The sequence below is a fragment of the Misgurnus anguillicaudatus genome, chromosome 19, assembly GCF_027580225.2.
Source record: "Misgurnus anguillicaudatus chromosome 19, ASM2758022v2, whole genome shotgun sequence".
In the NCBI taxonomy this organism is placed as follows: Eukaryota; Metazoa; Chordata; class Actinopteri; order Cypriniformes; family Cobitidae; genus Misgurnus; species Misgurnus anguillicaudatus.
In genome coordinates, this window is record NC_073355.2 from 37,712,227 (window position 1) to 37,727,798 (window position 15,572).

The window sequence follows — 15,572 nt, forward strand, 5'->3', positions numbered from 1 at the left end:
CTTCTCCCAGCTCTGGAACTTTCGGACGTGGACGCGAGCGAGCTGCCTCCAGCTTCGGCCTCCGCGAGCTGCTTCCAGCTTCGTCATCCTCGAGCTTTCTCCAGCCTCCGCCATCGCAATGATTTAAAACCGGATGAGCTATTTAATTCTCAAATACTGGATGATTCTGTATTTTAAAGGATGGGTGTCAGCCCTGCTGATGGAATAATTGTGCAAACGGAGATGTATGTACGCAGTGCATGACCATTAATAAAGTGCAAAGCCTTTATTAGTTTTTCAAAATAAAAGCCGCTCATCACAGGGCTTCCTTTTTCACCATAAGCCTTCCGTTTCCACTATACTCTCTCTCACACATACATACATACTTCTCTTACATACGCACATTTTCTTCAGACATACATACATTCTATAGATGTATGTGAAAGGAGAATGTAAGTGTGTAGGAGTAGAAAATATTTGTATGTGAAAGGAGAATGTGAATGTGTGAGAGTAAAAATACATGTATGTAAAAGGGGAATGCATGTATGTGAGGGGAAAAATATATGTATGTGAAAGGAGAATGTAAGTGCGTGAGAGTAAAAATGCATGTATGTGAAAGGAGAATGCATGTATGTGAGAGGAAAAAATATATGTATGTGAAAGGAGAATGTAAGTGTGTGAGAGTAGAAATGTATGCATGTGAAAGGAGAATACATGTATGTGAAAGTAGAATGTAAGTTTGTCAGAGTAAAAATACATGTATGTGAAAGGAGAATGAACGTGTGTGAGAGTGCCAGAATGAAATTTGTCTTGTATGGCCCTTCATACTAAGATGCATGTCATGTCTGACATCTTGGTTTCGGTTTAAAAACATGCAGGAATTTGAAAATAAAATGCAGGACTTGCTTGATGTTTAAAGAGTTATTAATAAAGATAAAGTTCGGGACTGATTTATGTTAAACCGTTATTAAGATCAACAAGACTCGCGCTGACTGACATATCCGAAACGCAACTCACAGACACGCAAGTACCTGCACTGACAGAATAGTAAAAAAGCATCTGTTTTGGCAAGAATTTAGGAAAGCATATTAAGCATTACAACAAACTTGCTAAGCTCATTATTAAATATGTCCATAGCCTACAGCGTTTGCGCGAACAGAACGAATTGTTTAAAAAAACTTTCTCATTAATCTTCATCTAAATTAATAAATAATCAGATATTCGTTTATAATTTCAAATAACAGTATGCACTATTATTTAAAAGTCAGTCGCGTATTTTATAAGAATACCAAAAACCGCGTCGATTTCCTGACTCGTGTTTGTGTATGTGCGTTTCCCATCGCGTGAACTGTTTGACGGAAGACAAAGAAAATACTTCCGTCTGGAGATAGTGACACACATACGCAAGTAAATAAGGATTGTACTGTTTGCAATCGCGTATTTTATAAGAATACCAAAAACCGCGTCAAGTTTCCTGACTCGCGTGTTTGTGTATGTGCGTTTTCCCTCACGTGAAATGTCTGACGGAAGAATAAAGAAACACTCGCGTCTGGAGATACTGACACACATACGCAAGTAAATAAGGAGTTAGATGTCATGTTTTGGTGCAATCGGATGAAACAACAAGGAATAGAGAGACTGGGTTGTGGATTATGTATCCAGTGACTGCAGGAGGCACAAGTTATGCATATGGATGTCTCTGCTCATTCATTTCAATGGCGCGGGGGTGTGGCGATCTCTTCTCATTATAGATAATCAGGTAACATTAGAGAGACGGTCCCTCTCCTACTTCTCATACAGTTTACACCGAATGACAATATATGTTTTCGATCTCACTTACATCATTTAAAAGCTGACATTCCAAGCATTATGTAGACATTTATCTTTTGTTTATATGACATGTATTCATGAAGTTACAGTTAATTTTCTGACGCGTTTCTGAAATGACTTCACAGAGGGAGAGAGAACAAAACGCGCATCATGTTTATTTTCTTAATTTTGCGAAAAGCACAACATTCTGTTTTTATAGGGAGTGGACAGAAAAAATCTAGACACTTTAACGTTTTAAATGATGTATAAATCATATCTGTATGTCCAAAATCAGCAGAGTTATCTAAGTCTATTTACGGAGTGATTGAAAAATAAAGAGTTGGCGGCGCCTGCACCGCAGCCGACCCCAGAGTGTTAAAGCTATTAAAACGTTCAGATGCAAAAATGAACTATATGTAAAATTAGATAAACTAGTTAATGATATTGCGTAAATGCGCTCGGTCTCTTCAAAAGTCTTCGCGAGTTATTTTGTTATAAGACTCAGTTATCATACATCACGTCTCTTGTACTGTAAGTACACGGAAAAAAATAAGACAAATGATGCACGTTTGAGTCGGATTTTTATGAAGAATATGTGACTGTTTATGTAACAGGCAAAGAAAACTTTGCCAACAAAATGTTTGCCAAAAAAGCGTGCATTTGTATGACATCAAAGTCAAACACAGAAATTCCGTGTCATGTTACTTCAATATCATACAGTATACGCTCAGCATGAAGTCAAGCACACAAATTGTCGTCAGTATGGCCTACATGAAACACGACTGCCATCTACAGGTTTTTGTATTTCCTGCGTCCCCCACCGAACCCCCCTTCTGCGGGATCTCGCAGAATTTCGGAAGTGCTCGCGGCATTCTGCTCTCAGAGACGCGCATTTTTAAAGGCCACATCTGTACAAGATGCCGTTCAAAATGCTTACGCAGAAGAGCATATTTCAATGCATTCGCCCACAGGATTGGTTTGCAGCCATCGACCTGAAGGACGCATACTTTCATGTCTCAATACTTCCCCACTTTGCGTTCGAGGGTCGAGCATATCAGTACAAAGTCTTATCGTTCGGGCTCTCTCTCTCTCCCCGCGTCTTCATGAAAGTCGCAGAGGGGGCTTTAAAGCCCCTCAGAGAGAGCGGTGTTCGCATCTTGGCATATCGCGTCAAATGCTTTGCACTCACCCAGATCGGGTGCTCAAACACCTCGCCCGTCTCGTTCATCAGGTCAACCGAGAAAAGAGCAAACTGTGCCCTACACAGAAGATCTCTTTTCTCGGCATGGAATTGGATTCGGTAAATCTAACAGCACGTCTCATGGAGGCGCGCGTTCAGTCGATTCTGGCTTGCTTGAATACATTTGTGACCAGTCACGGAAAGTAGGGACACAAGTCGGATCTGGGGCATTTTGAGTTATTCATAGATTCTGAAACTTTCCAACGATGTATAACACATGGAAATCTGATAAGATTTGGAGAAGTTGTGGCCATTTGAATGTAACACATTCAAGAAAGAGAATGCTGAGAAAGTTGAGAAAGAAAAAAGTTAACACTTTCCCTTTTCCCTGGCTGGAGAGACAATAGGGCTCATTTACATCTCATTTAGCTAAGCCATACCCCCTGTAAAGCCGTTTTGAGATACAGAGGTTCCAGCAGCATATGTAGTATTTTATTACAGAAGTCTGAATGACAAAATGCAAAAATAAACAGGACTTTTAACTTTACCTTTGCAGGGATCACAAGTCGAATCCAGTCTGTTTCAGATGTGTGAATCATCCAATGATTTTGTCCACAAATGCGTATAATCCGTGAAATATAGATATATAGTCTATTTCGCATGAACTTCTGGTAATACAATAATATACAATCTGAGGACTATTTACATCGTAACATGTGAGGGTATATCAGATTACACTCCGGTATTTACGTTCCGTTAAACACATGAACCCGCCTTCAAAGTTTGTATTTAAAATAATAGATAATCCAAAAACAGCACCGTCGAAAAACGTGAAGTCCTTAAGAGATGTTACCAATCGCTCGCTCGTTCCTCCATCAGCCAATGACTTCATGGAACATATTGATAGACAAAACATGTAGCCAATTATATAAAGAATACAACGATCTCTGTTTAACTTCTGTGTGTTTGGACAAATAACAGTCAGCCGCATCGTATGTCAGCCACGTCACTGACTTTATGGGGCGCCGCAGTCGGATGACGTCAAAGTACAGCGAGAGCGAGTCGAAATTAAACTACTCCGTAAGATTTCTTGAAGAGCTCTCACGGTACTTTGACGTCATCCGACTGCGGCGCCCCATAAAGTCAGTGACGCGGCTAACGTACGATGCGGTTGACTGTTATTTGTTCCGCCCCAGCTTCTTTTATATTTCTTTTGTTTGTGCGCCCGAGCTTCATTTACAGTCTGGGGAGATGCACGCTATAAGTTTGAAAAAAATAAATAAAACTAACGTTAAGCAAACATGTCTAAGGGACAGAGCAGCCACGTCACTACAGTCACGTGACTTCACGCTCGAGCCGGAAGAGAAGACAATGCTGAATAAAGTCGTAATTCTTGCTATTTTTGGACCAAAGTGTATTTTCGATGCATCAACACAATTTTACTGACCCACTGATGTCACATGGACTACTTTGATGATGTTTTTATTACCTTTCTGGACATGGAAACCGTACATAGATTTTCAATGGAGACAGAAAGCTCTCGGACTAAATCTAATGTTAAAACATCTTAAACTGTGTTCCGAAGATGAACGGAGGTCTTCCGAGTTTAGAACGACATAATGGTAAGTCAATAATGACATTATTTTCAGTTTTGGGCGAACTATCCTTATTCACTAGTCACGCTGTTCCCTTTGGGGGCGGAGGCGAAAACACAAGCTTATCCAGTATGTAAATATACACACAGACAATGACGCCCCCCGCTGCACGCTAGAATCTCCGGAAAAACAAGCCTATTTTAACCGCAAAATGTACGCTTTTAAATATACATAAACTCCTATCTCAAACATGGAGAGGCTTCTTCGTGATCTCAACTAATAGATTCTGCAATAAAACGAAAATCACAAATTTTGAAAAAAAAAACGTCATTTTCTCGAAACTTTTGCTGCCGACTTGTGTCCCTGGTTTCCGTGACGGGTCACATTTTCGGGCAAGACTGCGGTCCCTCTGAAACAATTTCAGAATCACCTGGGGCATATGGCAGCAGCCGCGGCTGTGACACCATTCGGTTTGCTGCATATGAGACTGCTTCAGCATTGGCTTCACCGTGTTACGATCACACCGAAATGCCGTCTTACTTTCACCCCGTGGTCAGACCCAGCATTTCTCAGGGCGGGGGTGCCACTGAGACAGGTCTCCAGACATGCAATAGTATGCACAGATGCCTCCAACACGGGGTGGGGAGCCACATACGGCGAGCTTGCAGCTTCAGGAGTGTAGACCTCACCTCAGCTGCATTGGCACATAAATTGCCGAGAACTGTGGGCTGTATATCTTGCGCTCGTCCGCTTCAGCAGCGAGTTGAGAGGCAAAGATGTATTAGTTCGCACAGACAACATTGCGACTGTTGCGTATATCAATCGTCAAGGCGGAGTGCGCTCTCGTCACATGTCAGATCTCGCCCGCCCTCTCCTCTTTTGGAGTCAGAAGAATCTGAGGTCTCTTTGTGCCATTCACATCCCGGTCGCTCAACACAGCGGCAGACGCGCTTTCACAAGCAGCGCGCCCCGGCGAATGGCGACTCCACCCTCAGTCGGTCCAGCTGATTTGGAGACTTTCGGCAGAGCGCAGATAGATCTGTTTGCATCTCCAGAAACAACCCATTGTTGCCTATTTTATTCACTGAACGAGGGAACACTCGGTGTGGATGCATTAGCACAAAGCTGGCCGAGAGGTCTTCACAAATACGCATTTCCCCCAGTGAGTCACAAATACGCATTTCCCCCAGTGAGCCTCATTGCACAGTGAGCCTCATTGCTCCTCGTCCGCACAGGGAGGACGAGGAGAAAATGATTTTAGTTGCTCCATATTGGGCCACCAGGAGTTGGTTTCCAGAGCTCACTCTCCTCGCAACAGCCCCTCTCTGGAGGATTCCCCTGAGGAGGGACCTTCTGTCTCAAGAAGGGGGCACATTATGGCACCCCCGCCCCGATCTGTAGAACCTCCATGTGTGGTCTCTGGATGGGGCGTGGAGGTTTTAGGTGATTTACCCCAGGAGGTATCTAACACCATCGCTGCAGCGCAAGCGCCGTCTACGAGGCAGGCGTATACGCTGAAATGGAACCTGTTTGTTGTATGGTGTACCTCTCAACAAGAAGACCCCCGGGAATGCTCGATCAGTATTGTGCTTTTATATCTCCAGCACCGCTTGGAGAAGAGGCTGGCACCATCTACTATTAAAGTAGATATCGCGGCAATATCCGCGCATCACGCACCCATAGACGGTAGATCTGTGGGTCAGCACAATCTGGTCATTAGGTTTTTAAGAGGTGCACGGAGGTTGAATCCTTCGCGCCCTCCCTCTATTCCTCCTTGGGACTTGTCCATGGTTCTGAAAGCCCTTCAGGACGGCCCTTTCGAGCCTTTTCTCACTATGAAAACTTTGACGCTCCTCGCATTGGCTTCTATTAAAAGGGATAGGGGATCTTCATGCAAAGGATAGGGGATCTTCTTAGGCTACGTGCCTAAAGTTCCCACCACTTCCTTCAGAGATCAGGTGGTGAACTTACAAGCGCTGCCTTCGGAGGAGGCAGACCCAGCCATGGCTTTGTTATGTCCTGTACGTGCACTACGTGTGTATGTGGATCGCACTCAAAGCTTTCGGACCTCAGAACAGCTCTTTGTCTGTTACTGTGGTCAGCAGAAAGGGAAAGCTGTCACTAAACAGAGGATGTCTCATTGGATTGTAGACACAATCGCCCTGGCTTATGAGAAACAGGGCATTCCTTACTTTGGTTTGAGAGCCCATTCTACCAGTAGCGTGGCATCATCTTGGGCTTTGGGTCGTGGTTCCTCGCTTTCAGGTATTTGTAGAGCTGCTGGCTGGGCGACACCTAATACATTCACTAGATTCTACAGTGTTCGTGTTGAGCCGGTATCCTCTCGAGTTCTCTCGTCAGATCAGTGAGAACATCGAGGAACGGCTCCTGTGTCGGCTTGAAGCCTTTCTTTTTGGTGCTGCACAACCGCACAATTATGGAAGGCCATCAGGGCAAAAATGTTACAAAAACAGTTTTTTTTTCTTCTCCACCGCTTGGTGGCCGATGTTGCGGAGCATCGGCTGCCAGCCTCTCACTATATGTATCCTTTAGAACCTGGGTGAGGCAAGCGCCCACATTGCACCCCCTAGTGGTTTCTTTGTGAGTATTTCTGTGGAAAGTTTCTGATTTACCACGTTTCCCTTAGCGGAATTTGTTCCGCGCCTCTCTAGTGTTGCTAAGAGAGTGTTTTTTTAGACCTTGAGTCTTTTTATCCATCACCTTAGTGGTAGACCCCTAGAGGGTTTTCTTTCCGCAGCGATCTTAGTTCTGCCTGACGAGTTCGCTTCCCAGTTCGCCTAGTCACTATCGTGGGTTAAGGAAGTAGTGACCGGCCTCTGCTTCAATCCAATTTCTGTTCCCTAAAAGAGGAGAGTCGGAGGGTTTACGCAGGCACTGGAAGGGTCAGCTTCAATGGCGCTTTGGTAGGGATTCCCAATTCGTCGGTCACGACGTGACGTCGTAGTGACCGACCGAAAGGGAACGTCTCGGTTACATATGTAACCCTCGTTCCCTGAAGGAAGGGAACGTAGACGTCACGTCCCGTCGCAACAGTTTGCTGTTCTACTGCTGATACCGGCCGGACCCTTTCCTTCTGTCCAGCTTTCTCAGCAAAAAATAGCTAATTTGATAACTGCACCTGCCGCTCATTAAATACCTGTTCGGGGGGGCGGTGCCGGCAGATGCAATTATCTGAATGCCAAGTTCATTGGCGTTTTAAAGGTTTCTCGAAGCAGATAGGTCACCCGCGAAGCGGTTCCCAATTCATCAGTCACGACGTAATGTCTCCGTTCCCTTCCTTCAGGGAACGAGGGTTACATATGTAACTGAGACGTTTTATGGGGAAAAAAAGACAAGATCATCTTATGTGTAAATTTTCAGATAAAATAAGTTTTTTTAACCCCAGGTCATCTTCAGTCTAAAGTTTGTTTTCCCTTGATATACATGAAACTCTAACAGCATTTATTTGGGAAAACAAGCACAGAGCAAGGAAATATGAGCAAGGGAAAAAAGCATAAGCATACAAAAAATGAGAATATGAGCAGAAAATATCAGAGACAAACAAAGAACAAAGTAAAACATGATTTTGTATGCCATTTGGATAACTTTGCATTCCTCTTCCAGTTTAAATGTCTTTAAAGTTCTGATTTACGCTTATTCTTTTTTAATATACAGTTATTATTTTTTCTAATTTGCGCTTTTTAAGTTTTCATTTATGTTTATTATTTTTTTATCTTTTCATTCCACCTACAATACAGTAGGTGGAATATTTAGCCCATAGAGCAAAGCACAACCTACACTAATGCCTTATGTAGTTCTTAAAATATCTTTTTATAAATAAACAAACATAACAATGCAAAAGAGTATTTTTTTATTGAAATTTAAAAGATTTCTGTTTATATTGTCTTTCATAAATGTCATCCACAAACTGCATTATACTAGGGAAATTACAAGAAAGTTTCTTGAAATTTAAATTTCGTACCTCGTTGTGTAAACAGTTAGTAATAAAATGTATAATCTTATTTTCATTTTTCCTCAGCTTTACCAACAGTTACAGTGAGAGTAACACCAGACAGATCTGTGTTCACTGGAGAGACAGTCACTCTGAAGTGTGAGATAGAGATAAAATACAATACATTAGACTGGACATATCAGTGGTATAAAGACACAAATATGAAATCTCAGTCTCAGCTTTACCCTGAATACAGCGACACTCTCACTATCACTGGAGTTACTGAATCTGATCAGAGCGGGTTCAGGTGTAGTGCAGAGATACACGGACGATCACAGACTTCACTATCAAGCTCTGCTGTTTATCTCATTGTGAAGGGTGAGTTTAATGGGGAAATAAAGACAAGAGCATATTATGTATAAATTATCAATACAATATTTTTTTTAACCTCAGTCTAAACTCTGTTTTTACCTGATTTACACGATACTCTGACAGCATTTTTTGCAAAAACAAGCACAGAACAAGGGAATAAGAGCAAGAGAAAAACTGCATAATATAAAGTATAAAACATGATTTTGAATGCGTTTTGAATAACTTTGCATTCATTTTCTATTTTTGTAAAGTATAATTTTTTGAATGTGTTTAAAGTTCTGATTCACGCTTATTATGTTTTCATTTATGTTTATAATTTTTTAAAATGTGATCACAATACATTAGGTGGAATATTTAGCCCATAGAGCGAAGCACAACCTACTCTAACGCCTTATGTAGTTCTTAAAATATCTTCTAATAAAAACATAAAAATGCAAAATGGTATTTTTGTATTGAAATTTAAAAGAATTTTGTTTATATTGTCTTTCATAAATGTCAACCACAAATTGCATTATTTTAGGGAAATTACAATAAAGTTTCTTGAAATTCAATTTTCGGACCTCTTTGTGTAAACAGTTAGTAATAAAATTTATAATCTCATTTTCTTTTTTCCTCAGCTTTACCCACAGTTACAGTGAAAGTACCATACAGCCCTGTGTTCACTGGAGAGACAGTCACTCTGAAGTGTGAGATAGAGATAAAATACAATACATTAGACTGGAGATATCAGTGGTATAAAGGCAGAAATATGAAATCTCAGTCTCAGCTTTACCCTGAATACAGCGACACTCTCACTATCAATGGAGTTACTCAATCTGATCAGCGCTGGTTCAGCTGTAGAGCAGAGATACATGGACGACCACAAACTTCACTATCAAGCTCTGCTGTTTATCTCACCGTGAAGGGTAAGTTTAATGCGGAAATAAAGACAAGATCATATTATGTGTAAATTATCAGATACAATCAGAGTTTTTTTAACCTCAGTTTGTATTCCGTCTAAACTCTGTTTTTACCTGATTTACACGACACTCTGACAGCATTTTTTTGAAAAACAAGCACAGAACAAGGAAATAAGAGCAAGGCAAAACTGAGTAATATAAAGAAAGAAAACATGATTTTGAATGCGATTTGAATAACTTTGCATTCGTCTTCTAGTTTTGTGAAAAATAATTTTTTGAATGTGTTTAAAGTTCTGATTCACGCTTATTATGTTTTCATTCATGTTTATAATTTTTTAAATGTGATCACAATACATTAGGTGGAATATTTAGCCAATAGAGCGAAGCACAACCTACTCTAACGCCTTATGTAGTTCTGAAAATATCTTCTAATAAAAAAACATGAAAATGCAAAATGGTATTTTTTATCAAAATTTAAAAGACTTTTGTTTATATTGTCTTTCATAAATGTCAACCACAAATTGCATTATTTTAGGGAAACGACAATAAAGTTTCTTGAAATTCAAATTTCGGACCTCGTTGTGTCAACAGTTAGTAATAAAATTTATAATCTCATTTTCTTCTTTCCTCAGTTTTACCCACAGTTACAGTGAAAGTACCAGACAGATCTGTGTTCACTGGAGAGACAGTCACTCTGAAGTGTGAGATAGAGGATCAGTACAGATCATTAAACTGGAGATATCTGTGGTATAAAGACAAAAATGAAGTGTTAAACTTTGAGAATTACATTGTAAACAGAGACTCTCTTACTATCACTGGAGTTACTGAATCTGATCAGAGCTGGTTCAGCTGTAGTGCAGAGATACACGGACGACCACAAACTTCAATATCAAGCTCTGCTGTTAAACTCACTGTGAAGGGTGAGTTTAATGGGGAAATAAAGACAAGATCATATTATGTGTAAATTATCGATACAATCAAAGTTTTTTTTTACCTGATTTACACGACACTCTGACAGCATTTTTTTTTTTAAAAAACAAGCACAAAACAAGGGAATAAGAGCAAGGGAAAAACTGAGTAATATAAAGAAAGAAAACATGATTTTGAATGCGATTTGAATAACTTTGCATTCGTCTTCTAGTTTTGTGAAAAATATTTTTTTTGAATGTGTTTAAAGTTCTGATTCACGCTTATTATGTTTTCATTTATCTTTGTAATTTTTTAAAATGTGTTCACAATACATTAGGTGGAATATTTAGCCCATAGAGCGGAGCACAACCTACTCTAATGCCTTATGTAGTTCTTAAAATATCTTCTGATAAAAACATAAAAATGCAAAATGGGAATTTTTTTATTGAAATTTAAAGGACTTCTGTTTATATTGTCTTTCATAAATGTTAACCACAAACTGCATTCTTTTAGGGAAATGACAATAAAGTTTCTTGAAATTCAAATTTCGGACCTCGTTGTGTAAACAGTTAGTAATAAAATTTATAATCTCATTTTCTTTTTTCCTCAGCTTTACCCAGAGCTACAGTGAAAGTACCATACATCCCTGTGTTCACTAGAGAGACAGTCATTCTGAAGTGTGAGATAGAGGATCAGTACAGTAACTGGAGATATCAGTGGTATAAAGACACAACTAAAGTGTTAAACTCTGAGCGTTACACTGTAAACAGAGACTCTCTCACTATCAATGGAGTTAATGAATCTGATAAGTGGTTCTGGTGTAGTGCAGTGATACACGGACGACCACAAACTTTACTCTCAAGCTCTGCTGTTTATCTCACTGTGAAGGGTGAGTTTAATGGGGAAATAAAGACAAGATCATCTTATGTGTAAATTATCGATACAATCAAAGTTTTTTTTAACCTCAGTCTAAACTCTGTTTTTACCTGATTTACACGACACTCTGACAGCATTTTTTGGAAAAACAAGCGCAGAACAAGGGAATATAAGCAAGGCGGAAAACAGAGTAATATAAAGAAAGAAAACATGATTTTGAATGTGATTTGAATAACTTTGCATTCGTCTTCCAGTTTTATGCAATATCGTTTTAAATGTGTTTAAAGTTCTGATCTATGTTTATTCTTTTTTGATCTGTTACCATAATACAGTTTGTGGAATATTTAGCCCATAGAGCGGAGAACAACCTACTTAAAATATCTTCTGATAAAAACATAACAATGCAAAATAGTAACTTTTATTAAAAATTTAAAGGACCTGTTTTTCCTGTGTTTTTGAAGCTTTGATTGTGTTTATGGTGAACAATATGATGCGTGTTCATGTTTCGTGTGAACAAGAAAAATAGTATTTTTCACACAATTTACTTACTGTATCTCTAAAGCGCTGTTTTCATTGTCCTTAAAACGGGCTGATGTCTTCCTTGTTCTATGAAGTCCCTCCTTCTGAAATATGTAACGAGTTCTGATTGTGTAGCTTGTTTAGTGTGTGGTGATTAAACAGCAGCTTAGCTTAGCAGAGTCGTTTCAGCTTAGCGTTTAGTCAAAAACTCTTCTATTGAAGTCATTAAAGCAGGAAGTAGAGGGCTGTAGTCAGGGCCGGATTATCCATTGGGCATTATGGGCATGGGCACAGGGGCCCACGCACACTTGGGGGCCCAAGCAACGGGAAGAAAATACATTTTAAAAATCTGCATATTTAAAAAAATGATATAATTGTTCAAGCGCAAAGAACCCAGCCTTGAATCAAGCTGACTGTGGGTGGCAGTAGTCGTCATAGTTCAGAATGAGTGAGAAAAAAAACGAAAACGATGCGGATCAGTGGAGCCATCTGCGCTTGTCCGTGGTTGAGCATGCTTTTGAAGTTGCGCGGACACGCGTGCACGAGACAAAGATGGACTCGGAAAGTTTTCATATTCCGATTCGATGCCCTACCTCCTTCTGCATCTATCTGCAGCAATACAGCATTCATTGCCAACAGACAGACAGACAGGCAGGCAGGCAGGCAGGCAGGCAGCAGCTCCTCCTCACACAGGTCCTTGACTTGTGTGGAGGTGAGTAGAGATCAAATGACTAAAACTAGTCAAAAGACAACTACAGTTAACTTGTGTCTTGCTTAAAGGACTTATATAATGTAATACGTTTTCTAAAATTTAGATAAGGTAAAACTAACAGATTTTAGTTAAAAGTTTAAGCTTTTTTGTAACAATGACAGTTGCTGTATTTTGACAATCATTCTGTAGTGGGGGTTTATTTCACAATTTTTGCAGCGTTTAACCAAATAGCAGCAACACTCCTTTTTTTAGTTTAGTGTAAAAATTTATTCTTTTAACACCAAAAGAATTTAAAAGATCTACTGCCTTGGGCAAAATAAACAAACGAATTATTAGTGAAACTGTCCACCCTCTCCTTGGTGCAGCCATTTATTCTGAATATATTTGAAACTAGTAGCACAGAAAACATGCACATTGTTGGCAGTTTCCTTTGCTGTCACCTCTTCTTGTGATAAACCCCTTGTGTGAACTGATTATTTTATAAAAATCTTTTGAGTTGTTGTGTCAATATATTTAACCTTTTGTTAAAAATATATAATTAGGCCTAAGGGAAGTGCCCTTTTTTCACTTGAGCTTCTGCCCCCCTGTAATGGTCCCTGCTTGCAACAAAAATATCTTCATATGTTGATATTGTCCTACATATGGTGATCCAGCTGTAATGTGTCCGTGTAAATCCTGTAAAAGTATAGGTGTTTCTAACAAAAGAATAATATATATTATGTGATTGTGTGTGTGTGTGTGGGGGGGGGGGGGGCTACAAGACATTGTGCCCAGGGTCCTCCGAATTCTTAATCCGGGCCTGGCTATAGTCCGAACCGGTCGTTGGCTTTAGGCTTTGAAAGGGGAATTCTGTTAAAGAAAATATACATTATATCGCATGGCAGTGAACTTTGAGCTTTATCATTTTGCAGGTATTATTTATGCTCTAACAGCAACATTACACACTAACTAAAGTTTGAAAAATAGGATCACGAAAAATGTGACCTTTAAAATACTTCTATTTATATAGTCTTTCATAAATGTTAACCACAAATTGCATCATTTTGGAAAAATGCCACTTAAGTTTCTTGAAATTCAGATTTCTGACCTCATTGTTGTTTAAACAGTCTGTGATGAGATTTATAAGATAATTTTCTTCTTTCCTCAGCTTTACCCACAGTTAATGTGAGAGTAACACCAGACAGATCTGTGTTCACTGGAGAGACAGTCACTCTGAAGTGTGAGATAGATCAGTACAGATCATTAAACTGGAGATATCAGTGGTATAAAGGCAGAGATGTGAGATCTCAGTCTCAGCTTTACCCTGTAAACAAAGACTCTTTCACTATCAATGAAGTTACTGGATCTGATCAGGATGAGTTCTGGTGTAGAGCAGAGATACTCAGACGACCACAAACTTCACTATCAAGCTCATCTGTTAATCTCACTGTGAAGGGTGAGTTAAATGTTGCTGTAAAATGAGGAAATAAAGATCATATTATGCGTAAATTATCAACATGGGCGGATTGGCCATCTGGCAATTCTGGAAAATGCCAGAGAGGCTGGACCATTTTTTAATGTGGGCCCATGGCTGTAGCCAGCTATGAGGCCACCGAGGTCTGGACTTCTGTACATTTTTCATATTAAAAAATAAAATGTTAAGTTTTCTAAATCAGGGGTAGGCAACATTGGTCCTGGAGTGCCAATGTCCTGCAGAGTGTAGCTCCAACTCTAATCCAGCACACCTAAAATAGCTAATTAAGGTCTAAAAACTACAGGTAGGCAAGGTTTTGTCAGGGTTGGAGCTAAAATCTGGGGGACATCGGCACTCCAGGACTGATGTTGCCTACCCCTGCTCTAAATGAATAATTAGTGAAGAATTCTCTTTAGACGTATTGTTTAATGTTTTAGCAAATAATGTGACACTTTGGGAAATTCATAAATTTTGAATGTGCAGGTTACTGTTAGCCTGTTACTGTGTCTTTTCTTTATGGCCTATTTTGTTTGTTTTCATACAAATATCTGGCAACACAGGGTGACCAGCATCTAAACAGTAATCAAATGGCACATCATTTAGCGTGGGCAGGTCATCATTTAGCGTGGGCAGCTTATTGCTGACCTGATACTACTATTTGGTAAGCAGGGGTGCAAACTTGTCACCTTTCGGCGAAATTCGCAGTTTTTTGATACAAAATATGTCATTCTTGTGATTCATCTAGATCCGACAAGTTTTTGAAAATGAGGGGTGAGGGGGGTCTGCGACATGGTAGCAGTAAATGAAATTATGAAAATCATGTCCAGCTATTGTGGTAACGATGTCAAATTACTAGCCAGTTTGGCGGGTTATGTTTTACAATTTATAGCCACCTCATTTGCTGCCGAAGTTTAAGCAGTCTGCAGATTGAGTGCACATACTTAACTCGTAGTATTTTCTCATTTGAGGTTACGCGCCCACGTCACGTTGCTGTGCGCGTGGTCATAAAGCTTAACATTTGTTCCCGCACCGCAGTTTTAAGTTAAGTAATTTTAAGCCGTTGACAACAGTGCTATATGCGCTATATACCTGTTTCTGTTTAAGAGGAGCGTGCAAGCCGCGTATCCGCTTATATAAGAGCGCTTGTGTCTTGTCACCTTTTTCACCCATGATGAGTTTGCACCCCTGGTAAGACACACGCAATAATCATCATGATTTTATATGTAAGAAACTTCTTTAAACACTAAAAATTAGTAAAAATAACATGGGTACAAAGATGTAGAACAATTGGGTTTGAATGAAATATGCCAAATATAT

General features: G+C 39.8%; 1 protein-coding gene across 1 annotated transcript in view; it reads left to right on the forward strand.

Annotated features, from left to right (window-relative positions):
* The first annotated feature begins 5,091 nt into the window (after positions 1-5,091).
* The window catches only part of LOC141350837 (Fc receptor-like protein 3), a 29,005-nt gene continuing 18,524 nt past the window's right edge, over positions 5,092-15,572 (forward strand). The window contains exons 1-4 of the mRNA XM_073856661.1: positions 5,092-5,158; positions 8,603-8,893; positions 9,505-9,792; positions 13,950-14,237. Coding sequence (XP_073712762.1) covers positions 5,092-5,158; positions 8,603-8,893; positions 9,505-9,792; positions 13,950-14,237 — 934 coding nt within the window. The remainder of the gene's footprint in view (positions 5,159-8,602; positions 8,894-9,504; positions 9,793-13,949; positions 14,238-15,572) is intronic.